At 37.5% G+C, this 22,974-nt stretch overlaps 2 protein-coding genes across 2 annotated transcripts in view; one reads left to right on the forward strand and one right to left on the reverse strand.

The window, feature by feature from the left end:
- The window catches only part of LOC132202613 (uncharacterized), a 310,158-nt gene that overhangs the window by 82,866 nt on the left and 204,318 nt on the right, over positions 1 to 22,974 (reverse strand). The window lies entirely within an intron of this gene.
- On the forward strand, positions 1,750 to 4,217 carry LOC132202451 (myosin regulatory light polypeptide 9-like). Its single transcript, XM_059629375.1, has 7 exons — positions 1,750 to 1,905; positions 2,383 to 2,616; positions 2,696 to 2,908; positions 3,022 to 3,144; positions 3,664 to 3,800; positions 3,856 to 3,904; positions 4,057 to 4,217. Exons 1-7 carry the CDS (start codon positions 1,858 to 1,860, stop codon positions 4,168 to 4,170), a joined length of 918 nt encoding a protein of 305 aa, XP_059485358.1. The 5' UTR covers positions 1,750 to 1,857; the 3' UTR covers positions 4,171 to 4,217.

The raw sequence follows: 22,974 nt of genomic DNA on the forward strand, positions 1-22,974 counted from the left end.
AACCATTCATCAGAACGAGAAACCGCAAATGAATTGCTGTCTCTGTATCCGACCATTAGAGATCAGGTTGTCGTTATTGCAAAGCATATTCGCAGGCAGGACAGCAGAGTGCGAGATTAACTTAATAACGTGACGTTTTACGCGACGAGCTGAAGGAGAAAAATTGCAAAAATTGCTTTGTAAGGGGGATTTCCTTGGCTTGACGCGCTCATTTGTCGGGCCGCTTTCTTGTTTTTGTTCTGCAGGCTGAATTTCGGACACATTGTATGACAGCTGGCTGCAGAGAGGACGAGCACTTGCTGACATCGACTTTCACAATCTGAAAAGCGGCGTCGACCCGTTCTTCCCCCCAGCCTTTTCCGCTCTATTCTATCGAGGGCGCGCGCGCTCGCAAAAAATTGTGCCGCGGAGCTTGTGGGAAAAATTGGGCCAAACTTTAAATTATTGCCCCTCTTTGTGCGTTGCCAGCTTTTTCCTTTTGGAGATTTATCAGCCAAATTTGTTATAGTGGGCTATCAATATTGCACCACGACCAGAAGGGGCCTCCATATGAAAAGAAATAATAGTACATAGAAGTTCACAAAACCTTCCTAAATTTCTTGAAAATTTGAAAATTGCGCTGAAACAAGTTGCATGCTGCAGGTGTGGAGCGTGGATTCGTTTAGCCGGGGGCAGGTGGAGAGCCAATCATTCTCCGCGTGCAATATTAAGCCCGCAGTGAAGGTTTCCTGCTTAGCGCTCTGGCAGAAAAGCTGCTTATGTGGAATTATGTAATCAGAACTAATCCTCCATCAAATTGCCGACCCACCTGATTAATTTTCTCACATTCACCGTGCCGTGCATAAATTCAAGTTATTCTTCTCCAATAATACTGCAAAGTTCCCGCATTGCGATTATAGTTCTATATTTGCATTTTTTATTTAATTTAAAAAAAAAATATGCTGGTGGATGGGAAATTTCCATCAAAGGTGACTTTTATATTTATTTCAGCGCTTCAAAAAGGAGGATTGGAAATGTAAAAAGTGGTGCGGAAAGTGCACAGCATTATAAGAAGTAATGAAAAAATAACCTGTCGCGCTCTTAAAATCAATTATTGGATTAATAGAAACCATAGAATATTATATTAAGAGTAAATGTAGTGAATTTTGCTGAAAAGTGTTCATACATCATCTTCAGCGCTTCCCAATGGATTGGAAAAAAAATATCAAATTCGTGCGGAACGTGCAAGGTGCTATTGAAAGCCTTACAAAAATATCCAATCGAGTTGTAAACATTTTTTCGGATTATTTATTAACTTTATTCAATCTTATATTAAGAGTAAATTTTGGTATAAGTTGTGTAAATTCATTTTCAAATTAAATGACTGTTCACTTTATGCAATTTTAAGTGACGCGTAATTGAGATGCTGCAGAGGAAGTTTAGAAGCGCGAAAGTTTAGCGTGTGATTGGCGTGAGCTGCTGCTGTGGTTTCAAAGTTGTTAAATTTAAAGTAACATTTTCGTGAGCAATTTTAACATGCGTGAGTGTGTCAGGTCAAATAAATAAAAGCCCACGCGCTCGCAATTACACGCGGCTGGAGATGTAAAGGCGAATAAGTACCGAAGCCCTGGCAATTATCGAGCCGACGGCGGCGTGTCCCACCACTTGGGCTCGCTCGCGGCCGCTCAGATTTCGACTCATTAGCCGCAGCAGACTCTAAAAATATATGATTCAGCAGCTGAATATTATTCCAGATAATTATCACACACTCACTCGGCTCATCCCTCGAAAGAGTGGACACATTCAGCGAGAGAGAGAGAGAAAAGAGCAGGCAGCTCATCTCCAGCGGCGGTTTCACTTGGTCTTGAGTCGAGCACCATGGCGGACGCTGCTGTCGAGGAACAACCGCCTCCACCCAAGGAAAAGGTCAGACTTTTGTTGAAGTTTCAAATTCACGGAAATGCTAGAGGTCACGCGTTGTTCTTTTATTTCATTCTTTTTCTTTTTCCCAATGTTTTTCTTATTTGCTCTTGATATCAAATATTTGCTACGTATGCACCATTTCTACCATTTGATAAATATTTCTAGATCTAATATTTTTTGACATTTTATTCCATTTCTCGGAAAGGAAATAATATTGTTTATTGTGCTTGCAGAATTTATCGGTTTTCATTTAATTGCAATTGCATTTTTTTTTATACATACATGAAACTGCAAAGATTTCTAACAATTTATTCTTCTATTGAATTAAATTTCTTGGAATAATTTTATCATTGTTATTATTGTTACTCGCTAAAGCAATTATTTTTCATTTCATTGCAAACGCAGTGTTTTTTTTACTAGATTTTTTTTGTTTTTAATTTGAAAAACTATTGCTGAGTTACTTCAATGGTTGCACTGTAGAAGAAAAAGAAGAGCAGCAGCGTTAAGAGCAACAAGTCGGCCACCGAAGAGGCACCTCAATTAAACGGCGAGTCCACCCCTTTGGTTGACGAGGCTAAACCAGCAGAAGTTGCTGCCGAATCAGCCACTTCAAAGGAAAGCGAGCCGCCCCAAGAAGAAAATCCTGCGACCGACGGTGGCGAACCCGTGCCGGCGGAAGAATCTCAGCCCGAAGAGCAGCAAGGGGGTGCACAGGTTTGACAAAAATTTTGCATCCCTAATATCTGCCTCGGCAATTTATCACCTCAAACTTTCTGACTTGATTTGCCCAAAGGAAAACGGAGGGGAGGTGCTGGAAAGTGCGGAAAGTGCAGCGCAGGAGGAAGCGCCAGCTGAAGCCCCCGCGCCGGCAAGGAAAAAATCTGTGAAAAAAGAGGCCGACGAAGAAGAAAAGCCTGCAGTTGCAGTGGCGAAACCAACCGCGAAACAAATTGCCGAAGAGGAGTTCGCCAATGCTCAAGAAAATAAACTGAGAGAGTTGGCGGAGGTAAATTTAAACGGCTTTGAGCAAAACGCTGCTTTGAACCTCAGCACTTTCCATCCAAAAGATGCTGTCGCCAGTTCTAAATTTAGCGGCGACGATTTAATAATCATTTGCAGGGCTTCTTCTTGCTCGACTGGAACAAAGATGGGCAGATCGACAAGGTCGATTTGCAGATGACTTTCGCCTCACTCGGCTTCCCCGATGTTCCCGACGAGCAAATCGACGGAATGCTCAGCGAGGTCGGTGCCTGCCAAAATTTAATTAAATTAGCGCGGCTGCTTCGATAAGCCGAGAGAAATCTGCTCCCATTAGTTTCTAGATTTAAATATACATACCATTAAACAAACTGACAACGAACTAGATATTTATTTTATGAATAAAAAAACATCTTTACTATACATAAAACTTTTTACTTGTTATATAAAGATTTAAAATTTAGAAACAAAATGAATATCTTTAAACAATGCTTAGTATTTTAATTAGAAATAATTTTTTTTTTAATTTTATTCTTATTAAATTTTTATTTTGTAATTTTTATAATTGAAAGTCATAAACAATAAATGTATTTTTAAATTAATATATATATATATCTTGACGTATTTTTTGATCATACTCTCTTTTAAACAAAATCTTTTTTTTAATTTTTCTTAATTTTAAATAATTTGTTAATTTTATTGAGCAGTTTACTGGATTTTTAGTGAAAAAAGAAAAATACTATTAAATTATTCCATTTTTCACGCATCGTGCGATTATTTTAGGCTTCTTCACCTCTGGACATTGACGCATTTATCGAGCTAATGGGGAAAAAGTCGGCGGAACTGGATCCGGAGGACCTGCTGGTGAAGGCCTTATCGTGTTGGGACGAAGACTCATCTGGTTTCATTTCTGAGGAGCGGTGAGTTGCGTTTGTCCGGCTTCCTAACAAACCTCATTAAAGCTGCGTTCTCCAGTATCAGACGCGATCTGATGACATGGGGAGACATATTCACCGAACAAGAGGTAAGCTCGCTTAATAATAAATATCCTCCCCGGCCACTCGCCGCGTGAACACCCTTTGTGATAAATTTACACACTTCAACCCCAAAATTTGCCAAACCGCAAGCAAGAAGTGCAAAATCAGCCGGATATTTATATTCTGGTTTTGATTGAAGGTCAATTACGCGTTGGAGGACGCACCCTTGTACGAAGAGCCTGAGGGTATCATGATCAACTACATCGAGTTTTGCAAAATCCTGTGCGGCTCTGCCACGAAAAGTCAAGAATAATTCTCTTGATTATTATAGAAATGGAAGAATAAAATCAACAATTTAAAAATTTAATCTGTTGATTTATAGTATTTTTTCTTTCATAATTTTATATATTTAGTTAATTGGAGTATTTTTCAATTTTAAGATACAAGATACATTATAGGAATAATTTAGAAATTAAAAAAAATCCAATGTAAAAAGAGAAAGAAAAAAAATCATGTTCTTGAAGAACGCTATAAATTTAAATTTACACAATCTAATCGACTTCAATTCAATAGTGTTCATATTTATTATCAAAATTATTTATTGGTGGTCAATTAATAATTAAAAAATGTTGATCAAATGTTTGATTTTTAAACAGGAAACAATTACGGTAATGAAACTGATGATTAATTCAGGAGGAATTATCATTTTTGTATGACGTGAATTATAACCAGTTTCGACGGGAAACAACATTTTGCATTTGTTGGTTTTGGTCAAGTCCACATCGCTACAATAAATTTCGCATGTGTAGCTCGCGTACCCTTTTAAAACAAATTTATTGAAGTGAGCACACACTTGCGCGAGTAAAAAACTCCTACATGGCCAGGAATTATCGTGCGTGAATGAAAATCGTTTAAAAAATAATTATCCAGCAGCGTGGTCGTCTGTGGCTGGCTTTTCGAGTCGTTAAACACGCTTTTGGCTCATCATAATGCCATTTCGGCCGGTCGGTCCGTCCGCCAATTTATTTGCACGGCCACCAACACATAGCGAAATGAAAAATGCGGATGGGCCGCGCGGCCATTAGAGAGCTCCACTCCAAGTTGCGAGGGCACAAAAACAAGAAGCGAGTGAATCGCCACGACCGGGTTGGTTCAATTAATGTTACCCACCAGAACGAGTCTCAATTGAGCTTCTCTCAACGTGCTCACTACCTTACCCGGCTAATTTGGTCACGTTTTTTAAAAATATACGCTCAGCCCATCGGAAAAAATCAATACACATAAATGAATATTTATTTTCAAACAACGTACACAATTAAACTCTTTGTTGTGCAAAAATAACAACTGGACCGATATTTATAAAAAGAGCAGTGAACAAAAATATTTGGACCTATTTTGCAATTCGATTGTGTTTTCAATTTTTGTGCAAAAAAATAAATGCTTTGTCGTAGATTTCAATATCTATTTTGGTGTTATATTCAACACAGAGATTTTTTCAAGCGCGAGAGACGCGCGTTGGCAATTCCATTGTTTCGCGTCTACGAGAAAAAGGATCTGGCCATATTGTTATTCCTGCGTTGAGAGGAATCGCTCTTGTGCGACCGACAATGATAAATGCTGGGGTGAGATATATTCCCGGCGCTCTGTGTAGAGGGATTGATTCGTAAATATTGAAGTGGGCTTTATAATGATACACGCACACATATTTTTATATACAACCAACTCTTCCCCTTTCAGCGAGCAGAATCTGGTTGCGAAAAGCGAAGAGATTTTGTGGAAGCTTCTGACACTCGACAATCAATCGACAGAGATAGAGAGTGGAGCGAGTGTATTTTCTATCCACTTTTTCGCCTATTTCCCAACAGCATGTCAAATGTCAGATGGAAAATGTTCGTTTGCCAAACTCAAAGTGCTGAAAAGCGTGCAATAAGATCGATTCATTTTCTTCTTCAAAATATTCTACTTTTATAATGATATTCTTGAAATGTATTTATTGCTATCAAAAGCCTTTGATTGAAATTTTAAATATTTTTGAATGGCTTGCAATTTTTTTATACTTATCTATTTTAATATTTTATGGGATGGATTAATAATTTATAATATATGCCATTTTATTATTTATGACAAGAATAAAAACTACTATCTGCTGTTTTATGATACACAAAGTAAATATTTTATTATCTTTTGTTAAATTTAATTTTTTCATCACGCATATTAAATCATAACATTCAAATTTGACCCGATTTATATTTTAATCAAATTAAAAATACTGTGAATCTGTGAATAGAATTTGTGTTTTGTGTTATTGGGCAAGAAATATCATTAAAAATACAAAACGGTGAAATTTTAACATAAATAAATACTTAAAGCCAGTGCTTGAAAATTAAAATTGTAATTTTAATGTGTGTCTGAAAAGGACTCGGTTTGTTTTCTGTCTACAATTTGACGATCGCACGTTTTGCTGGAGAATGCGTGGGCCGGTGCGAGTCGGAGCAAAAAGTTTTTCAATCACACGGCCGCAGTCGGTGCTCGCACCTGCTTGACGCGTCGCAATTTTACGAGCACTTGTAAATGTGCCAATTGGCGGTGCCATAATTTGGCCCCAACGTATTGGCCGCCGGAAGCAGCGCGGGCGAAATTTTTCACCAACTTGTTTTCCGGGCCGGGTCAATATTTATCTTGGCACCCTTTTGGAATAAATTCGGGGCAGCAGCAAATCTTAAATATTAAATCCGCAGCCACAAACTTGGGCAAGTTATTACCGCAGCGTGCACCTGAGAAATGTGTTTTATTCCAGCCACTGGCACCTCTCTCGGCGCTGCCAAATTTTATCCCGAGGCGCGCGCGAATTCGGCGCTGGCACAAATTATTATTTGCGTCTTTGTGCGTGCTTACACTTAATTGGCAAAGTTTGCCTCCACAGAGATGAATTTGACTCCTTTGTGATTCTGGTAGGGCTAAATTTAGCGTTCTTTCGCTGATCTCCTTGTCGTCTGCGATTACAAAACCAATGCTTTGCAAACGTCAAAATTCTTCTCCTTTCCGGGACGAGATGATAATTTCCAGGCCTGAAAACGGAGGAGCATAAGTGTGGCGAATGCGCGCAGCTTAAAAGTTAATCCGCCGAGCTCTAAAAGTACTATGAGCATAAAATACATAAACCGCACCGCTCGCATGCCCCACAGTAGCTTCACGGTATAAAATACACTCGCGCTCGCCCTCGACAAATCCGCCCGTGAGTCGTAAAAGAGAGCGAAACGCAGCCCAAATCCCAATAAATAAGCGCCGCGTAGGCTGCTTTGAAAATTACCAAAATTTCTCCCAGAATTCCCACTAGCCCGTTTTCCATGTGTGCGCGGATAAAAAACTTTTTCAGGACGTAAAAATTTGCAAGACGATTTTCTGACATAAAGTCTTATTATTCTTCTTCGCCGGTTGGCGCGGTTTATTTCCAGCATCCTTCTTCATAATGGCAAAATGTACGTGCGCCTGATTTATGTGCTCGTCGGTTTTTCCCTAACGTGCGCGCATGTGAGTTAAAAATGCGTTTGTGCAGACTTTGAGAAATACTCGGTTATTTGCGCCAGGAAGAAAAGACAATCAACGAGAGACCAAGACACATCCACAAGAAACAATAATTTGTTGTCGTTGTTTTGGCGAAGCGCAATCTGTGCTTTTTACTTTTTCTTAGACTGCTGGACTTTGACCTTAATCGAAATTTTTTATTACTTTCAACTCTCATTTACTAGATTCTAATGAGATTTTATATTTTTAACTAAGCAATTTTTACTTCTTTTACTGTAAAAATTACTTATCATTTTAATTTGACATATACTTATTTTTTATTATCATTGATTTTTTTTATTCGAGGTGATATTTTTCAAGTATGATGGAGAAATTCTAACAAAACGATCATCATCTGGCGCGTTTTCCCACAGCAATAACGCCTGCACGATTGCCTCCGACACAGCAGGTAAATTTTCCCGATTTCCGTGCGCGAACAGCTCGATCTCGACGTGAAAAATTAATAGCGTCCATCTCTCTGCGCGCGAGGGAACGAAAGGGGTGCACATTAAAATGAAACACGCACTTGGGCCGCCTAGCTTTTGACGCGATCTCTCTTGCGCAGCGCAGACCAGTTTGCAGCAACTAATGCCTCTTTTTGGCTATTAAAAATTTGCAGCCGACGTCAGCACTTTATAATTAAGTCATGCCTCTCTTGACGTGCAGAACACAGCGCTGTATCAGAGTTTTGCTTCTGGCAGGGTTGCGAACACAAGCTACCTTTATAAAAATGTCAAAATTTTGTAAAATTATTAATTTAAATAATATTGTCGGGTATAAAAATACTATCTAGCATAACTAGCTTTTACGAGAGTAATTTTAAATTATCTTTTTTTGGAAATAAGTTAATTATGATAATTTCAGTAAATAAATTAATAAACAACTCTAACTAGAGAAGATGCCATGGATTTTGAGAAAAAAAATAATAATCAAACGAGAACATTCAGTGTCTTTTCTTCCTTTTTCCATCAAAATTTTTTTAATATTCAAAATCTTCCATGAATAAATTAAATAAACAATTGAAATATATTTCTAATTTTGAATGCCATTTAAGCTGGTTTTATATTTCCGTTAAGCTGCTGTTTAGTTAAAACAAAAACCGTTTCACAATATGAAACATGAATTATATTCATTTATCTAATTCGAAATAAACTTTTAGATTGCTAAATAATTGTAAATATAAAATTAAAAGCACTTTCAGCTCACAACCAAAATGGATTTTGAACAAAAATCGTGAAACGGGAGTGGGAAAAATTGTGCAAATTGTCAGACAGATCCACTCTGCTGCTTTTGCATTATTTCCACTGGCGCCTCGCAAAGTCTCTGTGCATACATTTATTTAGGCCTGGCAAAGTGAGCTAGCGAGTCGTGCATGTCTGGGGTGTTGGGTGGGTGGGTGGGCCATGCTTTTTGCCTTTGACGACGTGATATATCGTCTGCGGGCCCAAACGTGATTTCTGCGCGGCCGGCTTGCGTTCATTCAGCTTGCTTGCCTGCGCCTTCAACGACCACTTTTTGACGCAAAATTGACGCCGCCGCAAGAAGTACTTTTCTTTTTTCTCACCCGCCGACGCCGGATGGATATTTCCGCACACAGAGAGGCCACGCGATGAATTTTGATGCGCTGGCCTTTGCGCGAAAGTGTGAAAGATTCAGACGTATCAAATATTTATTTTATTTATTGTAATTTTTTTCATGTATGACTTGAGTAGAATAAACAACAATAATAATAATTAATTTAATGTATTGTACTATTGAGAATATTTTTTTTTAAATTGTAAATTTCTGAATTTTCCTGAATAAGTAAAAGAAAAATGTGATCAAGTAATGACATGAGTTGTGATAATTTAGGTGGAGAATAAAATTTTAAATTAAGGTGGAGTGTCACTTTTTAATCATTGATATAGCAATTTAGTCTGACAAAAGCACCAGCCGATAATTTCTTCGGAAATTGGCTGGACTTGTAATTTATATCAAATAAAAATTATAATATTAAAAAAACCGTTAATTATAAATAACTCTCGCTAAAAGTCAGCTAAAGACAACTGTTTTGTTAAAAGTAAAAATGCTTTTGCCAAAACCCCAACGTTTTCTTTTTACGCTCTTTTTACATTAAATTTTGTTGGGCGCAAAAGAAAAATAGCCGCAATTTGGGGCTCGTCTAGCTGCCTGGGTTTTTTTATTCCTTCACGGTATTCTTGTTGTGCAGAATATTATTACGAAGCTCATGGTGTGGGTCTCTCTGGTCTCGTCGCCGAGGCTCGCTCGCTTGTCAGCCCGTCGGCACGTTCTATTATCATTTTTCTCTCTCGCTATCCCATCAGGGTGTGCAGTAATTCCACATTACACCGTCGGAATACAAAGCGTTTTATAATTGACTTGAAAGGGTTTAGGGATTTTCATACTCAACTCTGTCTAGCAACAAAGTTTGTCTTCAATATATGTATTCATGTTTTTTTAGAGGTCTGAAATTTTGTCGCAAATTCTATACTTATTTAGATTGTTATATTGCTCAAAGGAGCTATTAATTTATTGATAATTGAATTGAAGATGTTTTTCTTAATTATTCAAAAACTGATAATAAATAGATCATCACATCAAGCAGGGTCTCTTTTTGACAAAAAATGCATAAATATTTGATATTTTAAGGCCACGGTTTAAACCAGAAATGATTTTGATGCAAATTACAAATCTGTACTAAATGATAATATTTTTAATGTAATTAATTGATTTCTTAAATAATATGTGGGTTAGTTTGATGTTTAAATCACAGCCAATAAATTTAAACTGTTTCATAGCCTCAATTTATGAACGGTAATGAATGACTGATCAATCTACTAACTTAAACGCAATTTTTTACAGTTAATGTATCAATTCATTAAATCCCACTTTTCGATTTTCCATTTGGTTGATTGTAATGATATATATTCTTCAATGATTATTTTACAATAATGATATTGCACACATGTAGAGACCACAATTTTTTCCATGCCTTTAATAATTTTGAAATTTTTCATCCCACCAATATTTCATCAGCTCTACGAATTGATTAATAACGTTTTGATTCAAGAATTTGTAAATCATAAGATCATGAATGAATAATAAATAAAAATTTCAGAAATTCAATATCTAGTAAAATGAAAAGCCTATTTAAATAAATATTTATAAGTAAAAACAAATAAATAAAATTATTATTAAATTGTTTCATAAAATATGTTTATAATTCATCAAAATTTAATACACATTATTGAAAATGTGCATTTCGCTTTATTATAGATTCGAATTTCAGAAAGGAAAAATTTCATGTAAATGAAGGCATCCTTCTCACTCGCTCAGAGTAAACAAAGTCGAGGGTGGCGAGTGTAAAAATGCAAACGGGTTGCAGATTGCGCTGCGCTTGCATTTCGCTGATGGAAGTGGGTCGGCCGGCGTGTTTGCAAAAACAAATGCGAAAGAATTTTTCACCCGTATTAAGCCATTACGCGAGAGCGGTCTGGCGTTTTTTTTTTATTCTTCTGGCGTTGCAATAAATTATTTTTGGAAATTACGCCGCCCTCTCTGCACCCGTGTGTATTTCGGCGGCGACTCGCATCTTCCTACGTCTCTTTATTTCCTCCGCCACTGCATTTGGACGAGCAAAGTGATGGTGGCTATTTTTTCTCCACCCTCAGACGACAGATTCTTAGGGGTTGCAATCCGCCGTTGAGGGGGTGCGTCGAGAGTGGAACGAGGAAACTCTCAGTCTTATTTGGCTGCTTGGCTGCTTCTCCTTTAAATATGAGCCGCAATTTGTAACGTTCTCATTGGAATCGATCAATCTCGGCGATCACCGACTCCATTTCCACCCGTGATGAAATAATTCCGGTCCTTTCACTCGAGCCATTCAGTTTGTAAATTCGCCTTATTTCTATTGTCGGCGCAAAAAGACGAGGATTCAAAAGATGGCGACAGGACAAATGTCCAGAATCTGTTTGTTTTCCAAGAAGCAAAGTGACAAACTTTCTGAGGCATTTCATCTCTGGCGACGCAGCAAAAAGTAACAAATTGTTTGATCGACCAATTTCCTGCAAAGTTGCAATTTGATTGTAGTTGTTGTTGCGGCGGCTGGTTTTATTTTTCTTCGATTCGTTACAGTTTTCCTTTTTTCCTATCAGCCGTGATTGATCTTTCGCCTTGCTTGCTTGCTCTGGATAATTCTTTCGAGATGACATCAGCGACTTTTTGCCCTTGCTCCTTTTTTCTCCGAGCAAACATAATCGCGCCAAGTTATTTTTCCGCTCACCCCTCTCGTGGATGGCTTTTCCAAGGTCTCTTCGAGCACAACTAGTCATAAATTCCCTTGCCAGAATTTGTAGGCAAAGTTATCGCGGACGCGAAAGATGTGCTTGTTCACTTGCTCCGTGCATTATTTTGCGGCGATATATTTCAATCGCGCGCACTCCACCGAGGGGGATTTTTCCTCTTCTGCCTTGAAATTCTTCCCTTTTGTGCTCCTGACCGAAACTTTGGTTTCCATGACGACTCTCAGCATTTCCGAGTTTATGAAGAGGGTTGAACAATCATAACAAAAGCTGGATTTCTCTTTCAATAATAATTTCATTACTTAATCAGAAGAAAATTTCCTTAATTTGTTTAAAGTTAATATTAAAAGTTATAAAACTTTTACAAATTTTTCAATAGCATCAAAGTAACTTCTAAATGATACAATTTTCTAAAATAAATATTATTATTAAAGAATTATAGGTTGGTGGATTTTTTATTATTATTTTTTTTTGTAAATCGTTCAATGTTGTATTTATTGATCATTAAGTACATGATTTAAAGTTAATGAAAATAATTAGGATTTATGATTTTAGAAAATTCCCATCTTACAAATGATCGGCAAAATAAACAAATTTCAAAAGACATTTTATGTGCCTAAACTTTGCCATAATATTAAACCCTCTTGGCAATTTTGCCCCTTAAAAGATTCTCTCATCCAGCTTTTGTTGAAAGTCGCACTCAAAATTTGAATTCCATGTTCGTCGGGGAACAAAAACTATCACAATTCACAAACGAACTGCAACGCGTTCGTTTTGGCTCATGCGTGGGAAATGCACCAGCAGTCGCTTTTTGCCTCTTATTCCGCGTCTTATAAATTCACCCGAAGGCAGCAGCTTCGTCCCGTCGTGAGCAAAAACACTTCACAATTTGGTTATCAATACGGCTTTGGGGCTGCACTGAACATTCGATTAGACCGCGAGAGAGTAACCAGCGAGCAGAATATAATTGTGGATAATTCCGAAATGTGGCAAGTCATTCGAAAAGCGCGCTTTGTTTGACAAAACACGAGGGCGCTTGCCGAAAATTAATTGCATAGTCTCTCGCTTATGATGATGAATGGGTGGAAATGAAATGAGCGCGGAACCCCCCATTGTTCGACCGCCGCGTATTAAAATAATGTGGTATGTGTCGGACGTTTCATGCGAATTTTTGAACAAGTTGGAAAAAAGCGTTGAATTGTAAATAAAAATATTTTGCGTGTGCGCCGGCTCGCTTTTTACCAAATTATTACATAACTGCGAATTACTCTGGCCGCTCTCTCTCGCACGCGTGGTTTGAACAAAGTTTCCGGCAGCACAGAGAATATACACGTGTGCGGTTGCACATTTTAAAAGTGTAAGCGGATTATCAATCGGAACACGAGGAGAGCTTTTGCTGCTGGCCAGCACGTATATATGTTTGAGGTAAAATAATTACTCGGCCGCAGGTAACCAAAAAAATTCGCAGCGGTCGAAAAGTTGTGGCCGACGATTTTTTATGGAATGCTGTTGGAAAAATGGACGTTAATTAGATGACTGTCATTCACAGCGTGACCGCGATAATGGATCTTGTTGACGATGGCGAAAATTTTGGGCCAAATTTATACTTGCCGTGCGCGTCCCCAATGAATTATAAATCTAAATTTATGAAAGTTATTTTTTTGCTCATTAGGAAAATCATTACATTAAGATAAATGAGTAGGAAGTAATAATTAAAACCGTTTAATATAAAAATTTTAATAATTATTTATTGAATTTAAACCACAAGGAAAAAAAATTCTGGTAAAATAATTCACAGTTGTTTCAATTCAACACTAATTGTAAAAAATCTTTCTTATCTTTTAATTACATTTTGCTAGCATGTGCACATTTTTACCACATGAGTGGAAACAATTTTATTTTTGTAGCTTTTCCGACGGAGAAAACTTATCAAGTTAAATCAAACGGTTAAAGGAGATGGGTCATGCTATATTCGTTCGGGGCATTTCGCCGACGAGAAAAATCTCTGTCTGATTGGAAACATCAATCGGTATTATAACCGGTCGCACAATAAAAGAGGAAAACACGAGGGTGGGCGGGGGATGCTAGTCGAGAAACTTTGGTGAGCATCGCCAGCCAGATAAATCGGACGCGCGGAGAAAAGAGATGCAGTGCGCGGGTGAGGGGGATGCAAAGGGGTGCCGTCGACGCCACCAAGTCGCGCTCCAGCCATCGTCTGGCGTCAGCGCAGCCCCTGTGTGTTATGCTTCCACCCCTGAGAGCCGGCAAGGGCGAAGAGATCTATGTGCAAACACACCTACCGACCGCCAGTGACGTCACCCCTTCCTCTTTTTTATCTCTCGGCACGCTATGGCCCGGCCTGGTATAAAATAACTCTGCTGATCCTGCTGGAATCCCCACTTATTCCCAGACAAGCGGACGGAAATTCCCAAAACGAGTAAAATTTCATAGGTTTTCCTAATTATTTTTTTCACCTTACCAAAAGCTGATAATATTGAAAATTTATGTTTGCTGAAAAAATCCACCTTGTAAAAAAACAGTATAAATGTGTAAATGAAGTAGAAAATTTGAAGTGAGGTAGACATTGAAAAAAAAATGAATTTCTGCGGTTTGATTTATGACTCTTTTTAGTAATCTGGGTGGTCGGTCTTTGAAGATGGATGTAGTAGATGGGAGAACTTTATCAATTTTTCTATCCGACGAGACACCTCAAGCCCGGCGAAAGATTTATGTGTCCAAGTCATGTCCTCTTTGTTAGGGATTTGTGCGAGTTGCACCGAAGAGATTTCTCTGAGCGTTTTGTGGGGAAGAATTTGCCAGAGAGAAAGGCCGTGGCTGCCAAGAGTGGACGACGCAAATTGTTTATCAGAAAGAGAGAAAAGCAGTGACAAGATGTGCTGATTTTTATTCCTCGAGCGGCATCCATTGGTCACGTAATCTCCTTTCATACGAACAGCAGCTTTCTACAGAGAGATACTACAAAATTCATTCTATGTGTTTGGCCTCTAAAGCCGCTGCATTTTTCAATCTAAAAAAATTTAATTTATACTTCCCGCAAAACATTAAAGTAAAACAGGTTGCATAGCTCCTTTTACGACTTCAAAAAGTGAAAATTTGAGCCAAATTTTATATGAAAAAAAATAATAATAATGACAATCTTTCTAGAGTTATTGTTGACGAAATACCTTTCATTTTTTGCTTGCAAGGCATGAAATTAAAAAAAAAAAATGAGAGATTTACTACAATAGTAAATCAATTTGATTTGAGTATTGTTTTTGTAGGTTTTAAAAAAGCTGCCTTGTTTTTTTTTCCAATAAAAGCCATCGCATTAATTGTTTACATTGAATTATTTTAAAAGGAATATTTAGTATAAAATTAAGGAGCCACAACACCAGAATTTTTGTAAAACTCCAAAATCCCATTCATCGGTGTGAATAATTTATTTATTTAGTATTTTTTAGTATCCGCTTATTATTGTTATTTTATCAATTTTTGAATGGCATAATGAATAATAAAGATTATTTTTGTTAAACATCCTAATTTTAATCACACCACTTAAACCATTTGGTTGATATGGTTGAATGAAACAGTCCTAGACTGATACACGAGTCCATCTGTTTTTAAGAAACGCAACCATCAACCATCCCTTTTGGAAAAGCTCATGGCGAGGGAGCCACAGTGCAGGAATGAGAACGCCCTATTCACGTCACTGTAAAAGAGGTTGAGGGGTTGTTGATCTGCTGAACTTTTGAAGAGAGCAGTGAATGAATTGAATGAATGAACTATTTAATACATTCTGTTTAATAATTTTCATTCAGAAATAATCTGTCACTTTTTAATCGATACCAGAAAATGGCCAGCTATCCTGAAAAGCGTGTTTTTCTGTGTAATTTATTCTGCTTACCATATATTTTTTAATTGGAAATCAAACAATCAATTTTATACTTTCTGGAAATCATCTGTAACAATGTAGAATAGTTTTTTTTTCAAATTTCAAAAGAGAAAATTGGTAATGATTTCAACACCGAGTCCAAGACTGGTATTCGCGTCCCTCTGTACGTAACAATTTTAACCATCCCCTTTCGCAAAGCGCTGAGCGAGGGAGCCTCGGTGCAGGGTTGGAGAGAACAGAAATTCACCCCCGCGTTTAGTAGATGGCGCATGGCTATTCGAATAGAGGTGGCTGACCGAAAAACCGTTCGTTCAGTATCACAGTTAACTTCAAATCACTTAGAATAATTATTTTCCTGGCTAATTTAAAACACAGGTTAATTGCTATCAAAGTTTACAAATTTAAATAACAAATATAGAAAAATATTCTCTCCGAAATTTTAAAATAATTTAAAATGTAAAAAATGCTTTTCTGGGTGCATGATGGCATCTTCATCGCCCAATTGGTTTTAATTCGTCAGGTCCTTTCTTTCGGTCACTGCCTTTTCTCGTCAGTTTAAAAGCGCTCGGCGAGGGGTTGTTGATCTGCTGACTTTTTGTGGAGGGTGCTCTTTTCGAAATGAAATTAGTCCAGCAGCGGGAGTTGTAATATCATTGCTACTATTTCTTGACTACGTGGTCCAATTTACAAGGCAGCTAGGGCTGCATTAGCTGCAGGCTCACAAGATTACTTTTGTCACAAAGTTTCCTCCTACTTTGTCTCTGCCTCTCGCTGTGCCATCTCATTTTTTGCGGCTCGTCGTGTCCAGTGGTGCTCTGCGGCATCAAATCTAGAAAATGGAACGGCAAGTAGGCGGCAGCAGGTAGAAAGGACGGCTCGCAATTTAATTACATTTTTTTCCGGCACAGACGAGAGATGATGAAACAGAAGCCAGACTTAATTTAATCAGTGTATATGTGCGCAGCTCATTGCGTAATTGATGAGTGCAGATACCGCAATTTATTTCAGAAAGGTTTCCTCTTTCTGTTGAGGTTTCAACAACAAAAAAGAGCCAGCGGCTGCTTTGTCCTATCGTTTACAATAAAATATGGCCGCTAATGTCAAACGAAAAATGGAAAAAGTTACTTTGAAAGAACTGCTGGCTTCCTTTCCTAAACCAAACATAAAGTAAAATGCACCTAAGGCATCACGAGTCGGTCAAATAAATTACTTGAGAAATGTAAAACAATAATAAAAATTATTTTAAAATAGATAAATTTATTAATAATTAAATGCATGGGAAAAATTTATTTAAATAATATATAAAGTAATTTATTACGTAAAATTCTGTTAAAAAAAAATAATTTTTGATTATAAGTTATTTACCTTTTGTGATCCTCCCTTTCAAAAATTAAATACAGAAAATACAATTTTATTCATCCAAGCAATTTCATGTGGAGTACACTTAAATTCCTTTTTTCATTTGACGCACAAAGCAAGTAGCACATAAATCAATATTTTAATCGCAATATATTGTACAGAGCAGGTGCAGTTTTAATGGACATCAACCTTAATTGCTCGAGAGCTGGTGTCGGCATTATTATGCAAGTAATTGATTACTATGCGCTTCGCCGTTGCGATTAAGGCGGGCAAGTTGGCATTTTTCATTAAACACAAATAGGTTAGCAAGATGAATTATCACTGGTGAATTTCAGCGTCGCGTCCATGTATAGGCTTTCCGAGGAAGAAGAATCGGCGAGAGCAGAGGGACGGCGAAAGAAGGAAGCCGAAGCAGGGAGGACGGGGGCTTAAGTGGCGGCGGAAAGGCGTTTGTTCTTTGAGATTTATTAACATTGCGCCTCGGTGAGACACTTTCGAGGTGCATCGCCGCCAGCTTAGAAACTAGGCCTTAATGTTAAGTAATTACGTGCCTGATTAAATGCGGTTTGTATCGACTAAGACTTCTCTCTTTCTCTCTCTCATCCGACCGCGATTAAAAGTGTTCGTCGGGTTTAATCGCTCGGCATGGAATTAATTGTTATTTGCTGCGATGAAAAATTGCTCCCGCTGACCCAAATTGAGCACTTCACTTTTATCAAGGCTCACTCTAGTGTGAATGAACAGATGCAAATAAATGCTCACTGCAGGCTGCATATTCAACGCCGTTACGAGACTAGTTCAATCAGGCAAATTGGAACGTTTTCCCATAATTTATTTTTAGGTCAGATCCTAGTTTCTCTAAGAGAAAATAATATTAAAACAAATATTTTTAAATATTGAAATCGTTTTATGATAGGCTTAAAAAACCTATACAAATGACTTTTTATTATTTTACAATTAATATTAGGAGCAGTCCTTATAGCCCTTATAGGGATGGAAAAGTAAGTTATCACGACCATATTATTAACCTATATTTTGTTTAGGAATAAACTAAAATTTATTAATATTTAAAAGTTAGAAATCCTTTAAATATTTACCTAATTAGCTCAAAGAATCATCATATAAAAAAAACATCCATTTTTCCCAATCTATAGGCAGGTCTTATCGGTACCATTCGGTACGTGACCTTTTCCTAAACTTAATTTTGTAGAAATGTGAAAGTGGCTAAGTTTTCAAAAAATGGAAAATAAATTTAAAACATAATTTGAATAATTCAAAGACTAGCTCAAAACAATTTTATCTTCGGAAGAGCGTTGCATCACTTTTGGGAGTGTGTGCTCAGAAAGCGGCGATGATTTCCGCCTGCTTGGCCGGCTTGAGGCTTGAGATATGTGACATTATGCATACACTGGCCCTTCTCTTGTGAGACGGCACCATCTGCTGAAGATCACGAAAAAATCTCTATATCTCTCTTTACGGCCCCCATCCGCTTCTTTCTGTGTTTGATATTGCTCCCTGCCCAGTCTCCACTTTCCTTCCTCTTTCCCGCCCGCCTGTGTGTATGTGTTAGAGACCCAAACACTCCAAGACGGGCGAAAGAAAGATGAGAAATCTGCAGTTTTTCCGCCTTGTTATCAGATAAAATAAGCGCCTTTGACGTTTGGCCACGTTCGAATAAGTGAGCGTGAAAAAGGTTTATTCTTTGCTATTATTTCAGGTGTTTTTTTCCCTAGAAAAAAATGATGATTATACTATTTATAATGTTTCGATTTTGTTTCTTTACACTGCATACAAAATTAGTAAATATCAAAATATAATTAAGCAGATTAAAAAATAAAAATATTTATCAAGGGAATGCTTTTAAAGCATGAATTAAATCTAACCATAAATATATAGATGAAATGTATTTTGTAATTTTTTTATTTTAAGTATAACTGAAAAGCAATTCTTCTGCAAAATAAAAAAAAAATGTGGAATTGCAATGAAAAGACAAACGTCGCCACAGTCCTAATGATTATTCTATGATAGTGTAGCAGAAACGAAAGAATAGCAGAGACAAAAATAAGAAGCATCTCCGCAAACGGAGGAAAAGTAAAAAGGGCAGGGCGCCGGTGCCATCCAGTTATTATTCCCCTGGGAAAACGCTATTGTTGATACAGCACTTCTCGCAGGCACAGCAAAATAACTGCTGCCAGCGCGTTCTCTCTCTTTTATTTTATATATTTACGTGTTTGCCGAGTAATTCAGAAGGATGGTTCTCTCTCTCTGTGCCTCTCTCAGGGCGCGCCAATCACGCTGACCGAGCCGTCGTGACGCGCGCTCTAAAATTCGGGTCAAGCGTCGGCGCGAGTGGCTTCGAGGGCTGTTGTTCTATTTCCAGCAAGTCTTTAGTGCATCCTGAATTTGCAAAAATAAAAATAATGCACTTTGCAACTCAAGAGTTCTTTACAATCGCGTGTTGGATCTGCAACGGAAAAAAAGTTATATATTCATCGCTGTATTAAATCTCCAGAATCATCATTTAATTTAATTTAAATGATCTCAATTTCATTTTTCTTTGTTATTGAGTTATCAAAAAAATTAATTCAAAATCAAACATACAAAGCAAATTTAGTTACTACAGAAATTATTCCCTTTTGTACAATTGTGAAGAAAATTAAATTTAAATAGAAATTAATGCACAAGAACGGCTGCGCTGAAATTATTAACTCCCGCGGCACTTTCACAGCCAATAGTAAAAATTCTAGTTCGCCGTGGTGCCAGAGGAAAAAGCTGGAGCCGAGCTGCGGGTGACACCGCAAACTGAGTTTTAATATAAAAAATGCGTGTGCGCTCGGTGACGGAGTGCTTTCAAACAAATCCAATTGTGTCCTGCGCCAAGGGGCCATCCGCGTCGCCCTGTGTTAATATAATTACTTTTTGCAGCCGAGGCGAAAAGCAAACATGAAAAAATCATGCGCGCAGCCTTTCAGCCCGCAGCACAGCGACAGATTCGCCATCTCTTTGCGGCGCTCACTTCGCTTTAATTTGGTTATTTATATTAAAATGAGTTATGGCTCGGCACCGAACGAAGACGAGGCAGAAATTCAAGCGTGCTTATTTGATAATATATGAAAAATGCGTGTGTGCTGCTGATGTGCTGCCATACCTTCGAGTTCTGAATAGGCAAAAACAAGATCTGCTGATTTTGTTAATTAAGCTGCAAAAGACTTTCAATAAAGTTAACATGTAAAATAATCATATCTATGAATATAAGTAGTCCAATCATATTTAAATTTGTTATATTAAATTTATAATTTTTGCTTTAAATTTTTTAAATGTTGAATCATGATAATTTTTTTTTTATTATTTGTTTCTTTATACTTTTGCTAATTTAATATTTTTTAACATAAAATAATTTAAAGTATTGAAAGACCCTGGTTAAGCTTGCGATATTTAAAATAAAAATGTTGAATCCTTATGCAGCCCGCATTGCAAAGGATAAGAGCGGGCTGCATAATTATGGTACTAGATTTTTTTTTCATTATTAATTATTGCAATAATTAGAGTTTAATTAAGTTAATTAAACCATACTGTGACTCAGTGGGAAGGTTTTGGTGCTATAGGAAGTTTTAAAAATTACTTGCGATTCACAAAAAAGCATTTCTGAAAAGTCAACGGGCAGTTGTTTCCTGCCTGGCTCGGCTCATCCACTCCAGCATCGCATCCATAATACATTTTATATAAAAAAGCACGCACGTTTCACACAGTATTGATCACAAAAGAGTAACGAGACTGCATAGCAATCGTTCGAATTCTCCGACCTATGGTTTTCTCTCTCGCTCCCTCTCTTCTGTGCTCGTGTGTACGTGGCGTTGCCGCCACAGTGTGTAATACATGTGAGGTGTAATTATAGCAACAGCTGCGGCGCCATACATACTGCATGTGTGTCTAGAAAAAGTCGACAGGGTTGGGATTTTTGCTCCACCGTGTCGACCACCCGTGATGGTGGCTCTTCCCGCTCAACCCAAACACCAAGCGCCATACTTATATAATTATGGATTGCAGTAGAGGCAAAATTTGTTTAATTCAGACTTTTGACAACTAATAGAGATAAATTAATGCTTTGTACCTTTAATAATTTAAGTTCAAAAATTTCGCGTGCTTAAAATATTGTTTTTCTTTGCCTCTGAATTTTAACAATTTTTTTAATTTTAATTTTCAAAAGTAATATCATCAATTGAATATCTGAGTATTATTCAAAGTTAAATATTTTTTATTAATATTTTTTTTTCATATAATGCAAAACGAAATGACGTTTTATTTGCCACCTTTGCTTACAATCAGCTTAACCAGTGGAAATTTCTGAATCAGGGCAAAGTTATCAACACTGCTATATCAGAAGTTCAAGGAATAGCAGTTTTTCAGTGTAATAATCATAAAAACAGTACGCCGGTGCTAGTGCAATATTTAAGGCAAATTGTTATCTGCCAGGCGTGCATATTAGCGAGAACGACGAGGCACAGTCGCTTAATATTCGCCATATTCCGACCACCTCTCTGGCAAGCAAACTTTCTTTATGGCGCAATTTTTAAAGGGGCGCTGGGCAATTTCTCGCTCCGCCATAAATCAAACTCGGCAATGAGGAAGAAAAAGACTCTCTCCAGCGCATTATATTAAATTTCTGCACCCGACCGAGGATTTAGATTGAATGATTTATGGCCGCAAACATGAGTTATTATTTCAATTTGAAAAGTTTGCGCGCTGCCTTCCTCTGCACTTGTCTCCCTTTCGCTACTAACTTCACCTTTGTTGAGCAGGCCAATCAATTATTCCACATTATATTATATTTCTCAAAGAAATGGAAATTACTTCAGCACAAATATAATTTTTCTCGGTCGCGAGATGTGCATTTCCGAGGACGCTGGGAAATCTGCATGCAAAACACAGCGGGCAGGCGTGTCACGAAAACAATTTTCCTGGGGCGCATTTGGACGCTTAATATTTTTAGCCGGCGGTGCAAACACAAAACACCGTCGTTGAGCCGGATAATTGAATTAATAATTAAATTGGGCGCTTTGCTACAAAATATAATAAGCGGTGGTGCGCGCAGACGAGAGCCGCCGCCGCCGCACGCAGAGGGGCGAAAATCACGGGCTCGCTTGTATTTCGGTCACGTCAGCCGAAACGACGCTCCACCAGAAATGAGCTACAGGGACGCTTTGGCGTTAAAGAGCCGGCGAAAGTGCCTCTTTCCTTAATACCCTGGCTCCCGGCAGCCCTAGGCAGAAAGCACCGTTCTCGTCAGCCCATGTTCGTCCAGCTTATTGGCGCAAAGACTTTGATTTCCTGCTGATATCTGCGGCGCAAATTTGATTCGACACTTCACCTTTGATTTAAGTTACATTCATCTAACAATGATTGATTTATTTTGTTCAGCAGAAAGTCCTCATAAAATTTTTTATTAAATTTATTGGTCTCTCCTGAAAATAATCTATTTAGTAAAAACATTTTTTGTTTTATTTTTATTTACTATTGTTACATTTTTTATTTATTTAATGTAAATTTTGAATAAACTTAATAATTTTTAACATTGAAAATATTTGTTATTTGTTAAATTAATATGTACCCTACAAAATTCAGAATAAATAGCCAGAGTTGTGACAGTAAAATTTGTTTAAAACAATTCAATTTTGTACTTTTTATAAAAATCAGTATATACCGTTTGCATGCTAAATTTATCTGTTTTCATATTCCAAAATGGGGAGCCACCACTTTCAATTTTCGGCATTTGCATAGATAAATTTCATCACCTTTGGGTTGGCAAGAGCGTTCTCTCTGCTTTTTTTTCGGAACAGGCGTCTGTAGATTGGCATGCAAAGTGGCTATCCACTTTCGCCTGCATTGCAGCAAACAAAATCAGGAAAGAGGCGAGTGTCAGAATGCATGGTGGGCCCTCCACACAGTTTACATTTTGTACCCGATAGATGTGATAAAAAAAAAAGAGAAAAGCGATTATTTT

This window comes from Neocloeon triangulifer, unplaced genomic scaffold, assembly GCF_031216515.1.
Source record: "Neocloeon triangulifer isolate White Clay Creek 2 clone unplaced genomic scaffold, ASM3121651v1 ptg000015l, whole genome shotgun sequence".
In the NCBI taxonomy this organism is placed as follows: Eukaryota; Metazoa; Arthropoda; class Insecta; order Ephemeroptera; family Baetidae; genus Neocloeon; species Neocloeon triangulifer.

Excerpts from the sequence above, each read along its gene's own strand:
- LOC132202451 (XM_059629375.1), top strand. The coding sequence starts at position 1,858 with ATGGCGGACGCTGCTGTCGAGGAACAACCGCCTCCACCCAAGGAAAAG. Across the intron at positions 2,909-3,021 it reads AACTGAGAGAGTTGGCGGAG|GGCTTCTTCTTGCTCGACTG; the intron begins GTAAATTTAAAC and ends AATCATTTGCAG. Across the intron at positions 3,905-4,056 it reads ACATATTCACCGAACAAGAG|GTCAATTACGCGTTGGAGGA; the intron begins GTAAGCTCGCTT and ends TTTTGATTGAAG.